This window comes from Carassius auratus, chromosome 2 (assembly GCF_003368295.1).
Source record: "Carassius auratus strain Wakin chromosome 2, ASM336829v1, whole genome shotgun sequence".
Taxonomy (NCBI): Eukaryota; Metazoa; Chordata; class Actinopteri; order Cypriniformes; family Cyprinidae; genus Carassius; species Carassius auratus.
Genome location: NC_039244.1, coordinates 14066709 through 14080867, shown reverse-complemented (window position 1 = coordinate 14080867; position 14159 = coordinate 14066709). Strand labels below are relative to the sequence as shown.

The following is a 14159-nucleotide window of genomic DNA, read 5'->3' as shown; positions in this document are numbered from 1 at the left end:
TGAGTCATGACTGTCCATGTTGCACAAACACAACCAGAAATAAACATGATGTGACTGTTACACTCACCTGATGAGTCTTGTTATTTTGGGCATTGGTGGCAGTAGTAGCACCAGAATAGACTTTCTCCCACCCGGTCGGTGCCTTCCTCCACTGTGAGGTAATGTGACTCACTGGGCTGCTCTTGGCCTGTGGTGTGACGTTGAGCTTAGGGCTGCTGGTATACTTCTTTGACTCAAACAGGAGCCTCTGAGTGTTAGGGCCCACCAGGTCTTGCATTTCCACTTAATATACAAACAATCAATGTGAGTATACCTTAGACCAGGCCTCTTCCCTGTCGACATCTATGAGGTCCACACAGCTTTCATACCTAGCAAAAAACAGTTAGGTTTAGGCCATAAACTTCAACAAAGTTGGGAAAAGAGTGGGTATAGGTGGAATATGGTGCATGGAATTTGATAGTCAGCATATTTACCTTTCCACAAGTTGAAAAACAGGTGTCCTTCGGTCCCGAAACAATACCTCTGATGTAGACCGTGAACTATGACCTCCAAAGACGCTCTTAAGAGATTGACTTCTTCTCAAGGTAAAGCTTATCTTAGAAGAGAAAACACATAGAGACTATATATATACAGTACAGACCAAAAGTTTGGAAACATTACTATTTTTAATGTTTTTGAAAGAAGTTTCTTCTGCTCATCAAGACTGCATTTATTTGATCAAAAATACAGAAAAAAAACAATAATATTGTGAAATATTATTACAACTTAAAATAATTGTTTTTAAATTTATTATACTTTAAATTATCACTTATTTATATGATGCAAAGCTGAATTTTTTTGGATCATTATCACATGATCCTTTAGAAATCATTTTAATATGATGATTCATTATCAAAGTTGGAAACAGTTCTGCTGCTTAATATTTTTTCAGAACATGTGATACTTTTTTAGGATACTTTGATGAATAAAAAGTAAAAAAAAAAAAGTTTATATATTGTATGTATTTTGTAATAACAATATACACTACTGGTCAGTAATTTTGGGTCAGTATTTTTTTTTCTTTCTTTTAAAAAATAAATAAAATCAATACTTTTATTCAGAAAGGATGTGTTAAAAGTATAGATATAGATATAGTATAGATAAAAAGTGATAATAAAGAAATTATATTATTAGAATATATATGTTACAGATCACTCGGGAAGCTGAGGAGTAACAGATGAAGATGTTTTATTAATGAGACACAAGCAGAGGAGCAGGTAGTGAGGAGTGACATGGAGGTTGGATCCATGCAGGTAAGGTGGTGACTTCTTGGAGGGATGGTGAACCACACACACGCACACTTCGGGAACTGGGTCTTTCGGAGAGAATCTCTGGAGAGACTAGAAGAGGAGTTAGTCCTTAAGCATACAGGAATGATGAAAAACTACACAGCTACTGCAGTTCATTTAGTATGACTAAAGGTTCATCAGCATAAATTTGAGTAATGCACGAGCTTAAGGATGACTTTAACTACCCCCCCCCCCCCCCAAAAAAAAAAACATACTGACAAAATATAACATCAGTTCATCTTTAGTTAGAGAGTTATCTTAAGCGATCAGTCATGCGCTCCTTCTGTTACGTTGAGCAGTGTGAACTAGAGCATCACTCACTAGACACTCCTGTCACACAGGACAAAGTCCCTCATTTACAGCCTATGGTCGTCTGTCAACTGTTAGTCTAGACAAAGCTTTCTCCCTTCATGCATCGCTTCGAAAATCTTTCTGATTTCCTCACGAAATTCTCTTGCTCACTGCCATATGCTAGTGAACAGGGAACCCATGTTTAATGTCGTTATTCACCACTAGATGGCGATCTCGTTCCCACACATTTGTAATTAACGTTATGAATCATAGGTAATGAATTCATTATACATTTGTTTAAATATAATAATCTCTAACATGTAAGTTTATCAAAATTATTACTTGTGTTGCTTAACAGAAATGATTTCTTATAAAAACGTTTTGATAAATAAACAGTATGTGTTTATGACTGAAATAAATACAATAAAAAAAGATTAATACAATTCTGCAGTTACACGGAGATTAAATCTGCTGTGCTTTTAGCATGAAGCAAAAACTGGGTGATTTTTATTTTACTATTTTATAATTGTTCTTTTTGTGTATGTTCACAAATGACTTTTTTTGCTCTTTCTAATGCGTAACTTTCATAATGAAATTTTGCCTCTTTTTTTTTTTTTTTTTTTCCACGAACTCCTATTTTGCTTTTTCGTTATTTTATTTACATGTAGAATGAACATCCTCAATTATCATTCAGCCCTATTTGGGCTTCATATGGTCGCTGTTCCCATGGTGACGTCAAAGCATAAAAGGATAACTATGTTTATACGTCACATTTATATAGTGAATGTTGTGGGGAAAGATAATAATGAAAGTTAATGGTGCTGTGTACTTAGTCGTCTCACTTTATGTTGCTTTTATGATTCACCATTGCAACACAAAGATTATTAATGACTAAAGCCAGGATGAAGCACTTCTGTTTCATAAGGATGTTTTTTTTGTGTGTGTGTTTTTTTTTTATGTATGCCTGTCATTACATTTTTCCAGTATTTGAAAAAGGTAAACTTTCTTTAATTTCTCCTGTTGGTCTTGGGTTACACATTATCTACTCTTTCTTTGTCTACAACCTAGTGTTCCTGTGGCTCAAGTGGTATCGCATAGAGTTAGCAGCACAAGGTTGTGGGTTCAATTCCCAGGGAACACGTTAGGTCAAAATTGTTAGCCTGAATGCATTGTAAGTCGCTTTGAATAAAAGCGTCTGTCAAATGCATACGTTACAATACAACTCAACAAGGACTTCTGTGAATTGATCTTATGAATAAGGTGCAGGATCTGAAACGTTACAGCAGACTTTTCGTAGATACCTATACTTTGAAACATGTTAAATCCAGGAGAATCCCCAGCAGCACAATGTGAATTACTGAAGTGTGTGTGTGAGGACAGATTCAACTTTTAATTTTCCACAATAGTTAATGCAAATGACAATTAACACAACATATTTTACGACTTGACTTTTGACAACTTTTGTTAGTTGCTCTGAAGCGTGCATTGACATAACATACTGTAAATGCCTGGTTTAGAAAACAATGATAGTTGATGATAGTTTTAGAAACATAAGAATGTTTAAAACTGCTTTCCATACCCTTATCATAACTTGTAGAGCTGCAGATTGAGTAGGGCACACCTGGTGCACTGAATTGCCATGGAAACACAAGCAAACCCGCAAACAAAGAGTCTTGAAGAGTTCAGCCTGTCTATTCAGATGGCTAGACAAACACCACTAGAATATAACCATAGCTGTTGCTGTTCAAATGCCCAAACACAAAGGCGCTGCCATTAGATTTGCATCTTAAATTTGCATTTCGCATTAAAACCTGCATCTAGATCCCACCTGTATTTATCAGTCATTTGATTAGAGGGCTTTAACTCTCCATCACCTCAAGTCATCATCAAATGAAAGCTATGGAAATGTGCAACTCAATTTGCTGAATTGATGTTATGAAGTCCCAAAGTAATACTTTTGGACTCCATACTTCTTAAAGACTCCTAACATGTAAACAGAGATCAGTGGAGCAGATGCGACTTAATTGGACTGAATTCAGTGAAGGGTGAGAAATTAGGCCAGAGCTTTTTGTGCCGACAGCTTTGTAAAGTTTGTCAGAATCTCCTTGTATGTAGGCCACATCTTGACAGAAAGTGGGCCACAAGTGCTAGTGGCAGCAACCTGAGAGCGAGATGGGAAATGTAGGTTAACTCTTACACAACAGCCGATTGTCTCAGGGAAGGGGTGATAGAATGAATGCATATAGAATGAGTTTCACTTGTGTACTGAAAAAAACACAATTGACACAGTTGGAATATAGTGGAGAGAAATAATGGTCACAAATATATACAAAAATATACAAATGTATGAATCAATATATAAAAAGAAAATTATTGTAAAATTATATAACACTGATGTTTTTTAGTTTTTATGGACAACACTGGTTATTATTTGAAAAGAATACATATAATTACATCAAACTAGTTAATGCTCAATAATATGAATTTAATGTTTTTTTTTTGGGGGGGGTGATAATGTACTGACTATTATCAACTGACTATTATCACAATATAAATGGCATGTTATTGATGTTAAATATCTGCTTATTAGCTAAAAAAACTATTATATAATAAACATACAGCAAGCGTACATCACAAATTATACCATGTATTACTGAGTACAATTTATTTTGAGATAATAACCAGCTGACTGTACATTATCCAGCTTATTACATGGCTACTCGCCCAATAAATAAATACACTGACATGAAATATTGATTTGAGTTGTTATTACATTTTATTATTTTATAATCTAACCAGCAAATTATCTTAAAGCTTCTGCAAATAAATAGTTCAATAATGTAAAAAAGAATTGGCCTGGCTACAAGAAGAACACTGCAAATATATTACAGTAATAATAAAGTTGCGGTTATTTTTTTTACTACAGTTGCTAAATGAGGTGCACCAGCTGTGTTTGTGTAAAACGAAAGTTAGTCCACGGCGTGATATGACAAACATGATAACTCTGGTTTCATGAGCATGCCATGGACGATGGTGATTATTAGGCAATATCAGACCACTGGATGGTGCAATTGACCAATCAGAATAGAGTACTCCAGAGAGCTATATTACACAGATGAATATAAATATGAAATACCAATTGCTCTGAATGAATATCTCACTGGATGAAGAAATCATCAAATTCTGTTTTTGTCCAGTGCATTATTCCCCGATGTACAGTTTGTGAGCTGATAACATATCCCCTCCTCTCCATTATGCCACATTCACTCTGCATACTACAGAGTTGATGGTACATGCTTTGAATTGATTTGCTTATGTTGTGCAATGTCTGTGGTATGCACTAAAATAAGGTGTGCAGAAACACAATTTAGCCTACATCACATTCTCCACTTGTGGTCACTCTCTCCGTGGATCTTCCGGTGATTCACAGAAGAGTTAATAATAATCACAATTTATTTCATGCGAAACACTCAACCCTTTAGCAGATGGATGTGTTATGTTTGAAAGCTCATTCCCCAGCGTACTGTTGACATGTTTTAACCTGCTTTTGAAGCATCTGTGGTTCTTTTGTATGCCTTTCTTACCACCAGCTGACGGGTAATATGTGCCCTGTGGTTTCATTTCCAAACAGATGGGAAATCATTGAGGTGATACAGTCAGTGTTATGTGTGTGCGAGAAGGAGAGAGAAAGACAGAGTGAGAGGGAGGCACAAAGATGTTACCATCTGCCTGTGAATGCCCAAGTAGTGTCCTGTGATGGATGTTTCAGTGTCATTGCCACGGAGAGGTTCTTTGGTATCCAGGGAGTGTTTTTGTCTAGTGATTGGCTGAGTGGCTCATGGTTTTCTCCTCTGGCTTTTGTCTGACCTCTATCACTGTCTTTTCTTCCTCAGCATAAGCTTGAATAGACCTAATTAGAGAAAATGGAGAAGATCCATTAATCCATTTGTAGGAAAGATATATTTCAGTATATATATATTTTTTTTTTAAGAACCGCAAGTCCAATTATTTATTAGTATTGTCCACAGATCAGGACATAGTGTCATTTATATTGTAAATATGACAAATGATTGCATAATTAGTTCTCTAAGACAGTGGTTCGATGTGTTCTATCTTATGGTGTGCCTTTTTTTTGCTGTTTTATGAGTTTTATGATGACTTCTGTAATAGTTCTCCTGTTGAAATTCTGTTGAAAAAAAAAAGATTATTGACAGCTTTCATCATGGAAACGTGCCCCGCTATTGGGCAATGTTTATTCAACAAACTGTATTTTTTCGAGAGCAATAATGTTGAATATTATCTTTGTAGTCAAGACATTAAGATTTATTTTCAAAGTTGTAAATAAATCAAACAAATACTTATAACTAAGTTTTGCAAGAATATACTTTTTAGTTGTTCTACTTCAAATGTTCATGTTTATACAATGTGTTACCTGCTGTTTCTTTTTGTAATTACAGTAAAGCCTATTTGTGAAATGTACTAATTTCTGATTGAAACCTGTTTCTAAAAACTACACCAATTTTCAGTACAGATAGAAACTGACTGTTTCCCTTATTGTCTGAGAAGATCGTATGGCTTTTGGAAACCATTAACCTTTAATGGCATTATATGCACGTCATATGCTTTTCACAATGGTTGGTTCCCAAAACAATTAGGCCATGCCCAATTGCTCACAGTATTTTATCAGAAAGACATTTTATCAAAACATAACAAAACACTGACTTCCTCATTTTAAAGTGTTCACTGGGAGAATTAATGAACTTATAATGATTGATTGATTTTTGCTTTTCCCTTTGTGGCCCTTTGGGAGCGATAGATGTGCATCACACAAACCAAACAAAGGACATCCAGCACATCCTCGTGCGGTGGGCAACTGAATGAACCGTCGCCAGCCTCTCCACTCAATGCAACTTTCCGTCATTGACAAGTTTGTTTTGCAAGTTCCGTCGTGACTGACTGTTCTTTGCCCGTCACTGTGTCCGTGTGCACGCGCTGAGTGAGCGTCATGACTGCTGTTTTGGTCCTCATATTACTGTTTACGTCAGGCAGAGTGGGGGGAGTTTTCCACTGACGAACACACACAACTCAACCACAGCTGATCCCACTGTACTGTACGTGCAAAGAGAGCTAAGAAAAAGGACGTCGGTGCTATCTGGATAACTTTTCAAGCATCGTATGGTCGTCTCTTCCCCCCATGGTACACGGAGACACAATCACTGGGTGAGTATTTGTTTTTCTTCAAGATGTTTTTCGATTTCTCGCAGCGCGTGAAACACATTATTTTTTTTTACATAAAACGCTCCCAAATGCGAACTCAATAGGACAGTTAGTATGCTTAGCGGTTGAATCACGGATTGTTACCGTGGGTCTCACAGTTTGTTGTTACCGCGTTTTGATGTGGTCATTTACGACCCTGAATAACTAAGCATGACCGCGAGAAAGTCCGCTACGGAAGTTCAGCAGCTGCAGAATTAAAGTGCTCGTGCGCAAAGAGAGAGAGAGAGATAGATAAATAAATATAAAGTTATATATAATGTGCATTTATTAACGCATGTTCTGCTTAGACGTTAAAGTTTCTATTAATTCAGAACACTAGCCTAATCATCCTTAAAATAAAACGGAACTGTTTTGTACTTTTATTAGAAATGAAATAAAATATAGATATTTGAAGATTTGTAATGTTTGAAAAACATAGATATTTGAAGGATAATGACTGGAAAGTGGAAAGTAGATGCACCTGTCGATCCTCATCTTAAGAGAAAGATGCTTACCTAAGGCCAAGGCAAGTAAGAGTGGTTTTGACTTTTTTTTTTTAAATATAATTAGGATGAATTAAGATAAAATTATGACACTTTATCTTAATAATCTGTTCCTTTCATAAGTAAGTGATAAACAGTATTAAGTAAATCTTAAATTGGTATTGAATGACACTGTATAGCAAAAACAGCACCAGTGAAATATGATCAGAAACTGTCCCACTTTACTTGTATTCACCCTATTTTATGACATGCTGATTTAAATCTTCACTTTGCTGCACTGAAAAGGTGAGAAAAAGTCTAGGCTAGATGATTTTGTCTTGCTGTACACCAGTGATAACCTATTTTTCCACCTGACATCTGTCTGCTTTCCCCTTTCACAGTCTGCAAACTCCACCTCCTCCTTCTATGGAGACATTCTAACATTCGCATGCTCATTTGCATAGTTGTAGTCTGGCCAGTTGTCACTGCCAAGTCCAAGAAATGATCAGCTCTGTTTGGCTTTCAGTGAAAACTTTTGTTTGTTTGTTATTGTATGTTAGGCCTATATGTCCTTGTACTCAGCTGCCCACTTGTCTTACACATTCACTACACTATAAACACTCCCACATCACATACTGTACACAAAGGATGCAATGAATAATTGAATGGACTTGAAGTCTGGTGTCTGCACACTTTTAAGAGATCACTATCACGTTGTCACAGCTAGAGGAAGCTGTAAATCACATGTGTCACCGCATCGGTTGATTCTGCATTTCTGTTGACGCACGATTCACATGCTACGAACACTACTACAATTATGTGCAACACAAAGTGTCCTTTATCTCATGCAGCTATAACCGTTTACATAGTTGACTTTGTGGCATCTGGGATTACAGTGCAGGTGTTTACATAACACTGTCCAAAGAAAACCAGACCTGTGTGAAAAGAGGTGTGAGAGAGAGTTAAGGTTGTCCAGGATACAGACAGTGTGCACAGGGGCACAAAGTGTTCTTGGCATATGAGCCATTTGTGTGGATTGGGCTTGACTGGATGCACTTGGAACAAGAACCAGGTGATCTGTGATGCAGATTGCTCCTGCAGTGTGAGGTAGTGTTGTTCTGTCATCTGAGGTACACAGAGTTCTGTGTGTGTGTGTGTGTGTGTGTGTGTGTGTGTACGTGCTAGCGTGTGATTTCTTTCCAGTGCACACCCACTCAAGCAGAAAAACTTCTGTATGTGCGTTTTGTGTTACGGTTTCCTCTTTTGTTTTGTTTTTTATACTTAGCGTGTACTTATAGGTGCTTTTATAAGCTTTGAAATGGAGCTTGGCAGTTGCTTTCGTATGTTTGGGGGATTCTGCAATAAAAACAAGTATCAGGTTACAAAATTTGTCTTGCAGTTTAGCCCGTTTGGGATGTTAAGCTGTATGTCTTAGCATTTTGTTCCTGAAGAACTTCAAACATCTGAGGAATGTTAATGACTCCAGAGGGAGAGAGAAGGAGCCATTGATTCTCTCCAGACTAATCATTGCTTGCATAATGCACACTTTTGTGTTTGCATACACTTTGCATGATGTGATTAATAACAATGATCATTTGCCTGAGAAAGCTGTGCTTGTGATGTTGTAGTAGTTCAAGTCAAGTTTTGTCGTACTGGGAAACCTGCTGAACAGGCTTTCGCTCAGAGTGAAGATGTGAATCTTTGGTACCAGCCTGAACAAGAGAGAGGTGTCCAGTTGCTGTTTACTGAACCTCCCCAAATGAATTTTTTCATACTTGGTACAGAGCCAAAAATGCATGATCTATTTTATGACCTATTCTTTCATTAAAAAAACTATTAAATGCCATTTATATATAAATGACTCACATGTTGTATTTGGAGCATGTTTTTAACTTCTGAATTAAATAAAATTTTGATTGGGGCAAAAACTGTCGTGTTGATATAACTCTTCTGATATCTTAGTGAAAAAAAGCTTTTATTACAAGAGTTCTATTTTTAATCTTATATAATAATTTGGTATAATTGTTTATTATTGAAAAATATATTTTGCTAACAAAATTTGAAAACATTCTGTCTGCCAAATCATGTCATGTGCAGTCATAAATTATATTTATTAATGATATTAATTAATCAGTACATTTTGATTATACTTATACTCTACACAAAAAATATAGAAATATATTTTTAAGTGACTAAAGTTTTGAAAACTTTTATTGAAAATAATAAATTCCCTTTTTTTAAAACTTTTATTTGAAATAAAATTACAAATTGGAAACTGAATTTGTTCAGAGATCTGTAAACTGAAAAAGTATTTAAAATGTACCATATGTAACACCTTGTTGTTATTAAATATATTGCTATTCTTTTAGAATCATTATATATGTATTTTTTTCTTATCGTCATCATGAACATTTTTCATTGACCCTTTTGCTGTACTTTTCAATTGATTGATACATCTAATCTTATGCTTTAATTTCTCCTATATAATTTGACAGATCGCCATGGCTACATCGCAGCGTGGGGGTTTAAAGAGGAAATATTGTTTCCCAGATGAGGATGCCATTTACTCTTCCTCATCCCCCTCATCACACTCAGAATGGGACACTGATGAAGAGAACCCCCAAAGTGATAGTGTGAACTTTGGGCCTGCTGGTTCTTTCTCTTCAAGCCATCACATGTCAAGTAAGTGACCGTATAGTAACTGTAGTAAAGCATGGGAAAGCATAGTAACTGTGAATTTTTCAAATCATGCAAAGCCACAGTTGTCACCTCCAGTGTTTTTAAACACTTATAAGGAGGTGTTTTGTTATCTAACCTCAGTGTTATTGTGCAGAGCACTAGATAAGAAGAGAAACGGACCACTGTAACATTGTTTATCACAAGATGTTGTGCACAGTCGTCCTGAGTCATTTTAAACCCACAAAAACACCAATGTAAGCACAAGCACCGTCCTGACTGGGACATAGCATATCTGGTGTGTAAGTGTTTTCCTTTGGTAGTACTATGAGATTATATTGTCTGTCTATATGCCTGGACATGCCTGGACCACTGTGTGTTTTTCAGTGTTGATTCACTGTGAAATCTGCATGTGAAGTACTACAAATACTGCTACTACTGTACTACCTCAGCTCATTATCCTCATTCAGCGAGTGAAACTGCAAAAAAGCAAACACATACATTGTAATGGCAATAGATGTTTCTAAACTTTGCATTCAAAGTTCGTTTATTTTTTTCCCTTTTAGTACTGCATGTGAAAAATGTCCAAACCACTAATGTAATTTCCTTAATGTCTCATTAGGGCTCTCTAGTGTTTAGTTCAGGGTACTTGCTATCAGATCTGACTCGGCTGCCCTCTAGTGGAAACTACAACAGTGACAATCACTAGAGAAGAATTACTGCACATTTATATTTATGCATTTAGCAGATGTTTTTATCCAGAGCGTCTTACAAAGAGGAACAAAAGCAATTTGTCACAAAGCTTAATATACAGTGCCAGGTTCTAGAGTGTGACTTTGTGCAGTGGTAGGGTGAACGGGTGCGGGACAGTGCTGAAAATGTGAGATTTGTAATGATTTGCTATGTCTGTAAAAATGTACAAATGCAGTATTACAACAAAAATGATCAAATAAAAATCCATATGCACAGCTGTCACGTTCAAGTAAATTTATCTGTGTCCCGCACGTGTCCCACATTGTCATGAAAATCACATCTGTCGTCCTGCGACAGAGTAATAACTATGTAGTCACAGTAAAAACCTTACTGCAGTCAAAACCAGTGTCAAAATCTTCCATATTTTTTTTTTTTACTTTTAGTGTCATCCATCCTTAAGAAGAAAAAAGATACTCAATCCAAAGGCAGTGTTCGGTTTGGCCTGGTTACAGTGTTCCTCTTCCAGCGCTGTCAAGGTTTCAGCAGTGTGCCCAGTCATGGTGGCTGCACACTGGGCATGGTTAGACGGCACGCTGCCCGCCAGCAGTTCACCCTGGAGGAGCACGCGGAGGAGCAGCTGCGCTTGCGAATGGAGAGGCTCCGTGAGCAACAGCAAGAGGAGAGGCTGGAGGCAATGAGACAGAAGGTGAGTTGGTTATTTTCCAGTATTAAGAAATTATTTTCTTTTCAGCTTTTTTTTTTACAGTGTCTTCTTTTTTTTATAGCTGATTAACAGTGGGACTCTCACGGTGACTGAAGCAGCCAGGCTGACAGCGAACGACGTCCCAGATGAGGATGCCGATCTCAGTAGCACAGAGCTGAAAGACTTGGGATCCCCCCGTCTCTACTCTTCCAAACAGAGACGTGAATTACTGAGAGCAGCAGGGGTGGTGCGAATCGACCGGGAGGAGAAGAGGCAGCTGAAGGATCTGCGGCGGTGGAGGGAAGACTGTGGATGCCACTGCCAGGGCTTCTGTGAGCCGGAGACCTGTGCCTGCAGCCAGGCTGGCATCCAGTGCCAAGTAATAAGCTATAAATGAACTGTTTTTCTCTCTCTCGTGCGCTCTGTTTCTCATTCTCTCTCTCTCAAAATATATATTTATTGATGATGGTTCAGTTGTCATATTGATCTTTGACATAAGATCTTTGACTTGCTGAATAAAAGTATTTATTTCTTTAAAAAATCTATTTTAAATTTGAGAAACATTTGTGTTTATAATGAAATCTCAGACTTTTTGGAGACACTTGTGAGATTACTAAAGTCATTTTCTTATTTTCATTTTCAAGTCTCAGTTTACTCTCCATCTAATCTCGTTGAGATTATTTTTCTTTACTATGGACAGCAACCATTGTTAATTATGAGAAATGAAGTAGTCGTGCAGCCATACTGATTTTTTTTGGTAAACATTATCTGTCAACAGATGGATCGCTCCAACTTTCCTTGTGGATGTTCGAAGGAATGTTGTGGGAATCCCGCAGGCCGAATTGAGTTCAACCCCAGTCGTGTACAGAGCCACTACATCCACACACACATGAAGCTGGAGCTGGAAAAGAGGCTGCACGATGACAACAGACCAACTGCCACTGAGCAACAATCAGTGGAGAGGAACAGAGCCATTACATTTCCTGCAGAAAACGACTCTCCCTCATTTCCCCTGAGCTCAGAGCTCTGCAGGCAGAGGGACAACAGCTGGAACAGTGACGTGACTGACACCTCCTGCTCTTCTTCTCTGAGTCTGGACTCTGAGACGGATGGAGGACCTTCCTCAAGGCGACCCACACTGGACATGGACAGCAGAGGACACACTCACATACTCAGTTTTTCCAATTCTGATGGAGAAGGATGTCCATACATTAAAGAGTATGATCTGTTCACAGAAGCTTCTGGTGGCACATCCTCAAAGGAAAGCAACTCCAGTACATCTCAAGTGGAGTATCTGGATGAAAATGATAATCAGGCCACCAGGGAATGTGTAGATGATCCATTTGATATCCCTAATACTCCATCTGCATCTCCAGATCACAGTATGAACTGTTACATGGACCTCAGTCTGTCCTCAGGCTCTGACCTGGTCTTTTTTGACACTTTTCATGAGTACGGTCTAAGCCGCAATCATTTGAAAGTGTGCAGTCATCTGGACTACATGTCACCGCTCCAGTTCCCCTGCTGTCCCAGTCCCACTTTAACTGAGGACTCAGGAGTCAGTCTTCTGGAGTCGCTTGTAGGAATTTCTTAATGGGGATCAGAGCGACTCTGATTTTTACTGATGTTTTAAAGACAAATGAACATTGTTCATTTGCAGTTGTACAGTATCATTAAATCTCATATACTATGAGAAAAATGGTAAATAACTTTGAAATTTAAGGATATTCCTTAAAATTATATTCAATGATATTAATGTAGTCTGTAACCGTTCATGATCACAGTGTAAATACAGTTAAAAACCACTCAGTGAAAATATGTGAAAAGAATCATGATGAGTAATATCTCAACTTTTTTGCCAAAAGTCTTGTACAGTGTTGTAAGATTGTACAGTGGTTTCAAGTAAGATTTTATATTTATACTTTGTAAACTAAAGGCTTCATTACATTTTATAAGGTACCAAACTTATGCTATTGGAGTAAATAAAGTTTTACTCTTAAATGTTTATTTATAAAAGCCTATTCATATTTATTTCTCAGTTGTGTTTTGCTTTAATGGTGATGTATGAGCTGATATAAATGTCAAAATGCCATTTTCATATTTCATGATCATCTTTTCAAGGGCCAGCATGTCTTTCATTTAAAAGGAAATGTTTTTCATTTAAGGAATGACTTGTATTATATGAAGAAATTCAGGCTACATTTGCTTTGTGAATATTTAATTCATCAGTGGTATACCTGCTTTGTACTTCAGTGAATGTTTTTGGACATTTCAAAATGTGTCAAATCGTTTGTTTGTTTTTTGGAATAACTCGTCTTAATAAATTGATTTCACAAAACCAGTGAGAAATACTGATTTTAATGGAAGACAGGGAGACTTGAAAAATCCAAGTATTCTTAACCTTTTGTTTTTTATGTAGCTATATAAATATTGTTTATTCAATTGAAAACTAATTTGAAGTTTGATTAATCTCCACACATACTCATAAAATTAAGTTTAGGTTTTTTACTGTTGTTCTTTACCTGGAAGTCTCAGGAAACAACAGATGTATTCTTATCATTATTATAATCATTTAAATTATCATTTGTACATTTATAATATCATTTAAATTATCAATAAAATACAACAACGGTTTCTTTTAATACAAAGCTGAACGAATTGTTGAACAGAGATAAAATAGAAATGTATGCAACTATTTGTGAGTACAAATAATTCATATTTTGTTGTTTA

At 36.8% G+C, this 14159-nt stretch overlaps 1 protein-coding gene and 1 long non-coding RNA gene across 2 annotated transcripts; one reads left to right on the top strand and one right to left on the bottom strand.

Annotated features, from left to right (window-relative positions):
• Positions 1 to 1219: 1219 nt before the first annotated feature.
• On the bottom strand, positions 1220 to 6584 carry LOC113116724 (uncharacterized). Its single transcript, XR_003294060.1, has 3 exons — positions 6453 to 6584; positions 5342 to 5529; positions 1220 to 1370 (listed from the first exon to the last, which is right to left on the bottom strand). It is a non-coding gene; the product is annotated as an uncharacterized LOC113116724 (long non-coding RNA).
• Positions 6585 to 6668: 84 nt separating this feature from the next.
• LOC113116717 (cysteine/serine-rich nuclear protein 3-like) lies at positions 6669 to 13770 on the top strand. Its single transcript, XM_026285039.1, has 5 exons — positions 6669 to 6839; positions 9853 to 10039; positions 11170 to 11432; positions 11512 to 11808; positions 12208 to 13770. The coding sequence occupies exons 1-5, from the start codon at positions 6795 to 6797 to the stop codon at positions 13021 to 13023; spliced, it is 1608 nt and encodes a 535-aa protein (XP_026140824.1). The 5' UTR covers positions 6669 to 6794; the 3' UTR covers positions 13024 to 13770.
• Positions 13771 to 14159: the final 389 nt, after the last annotated feature.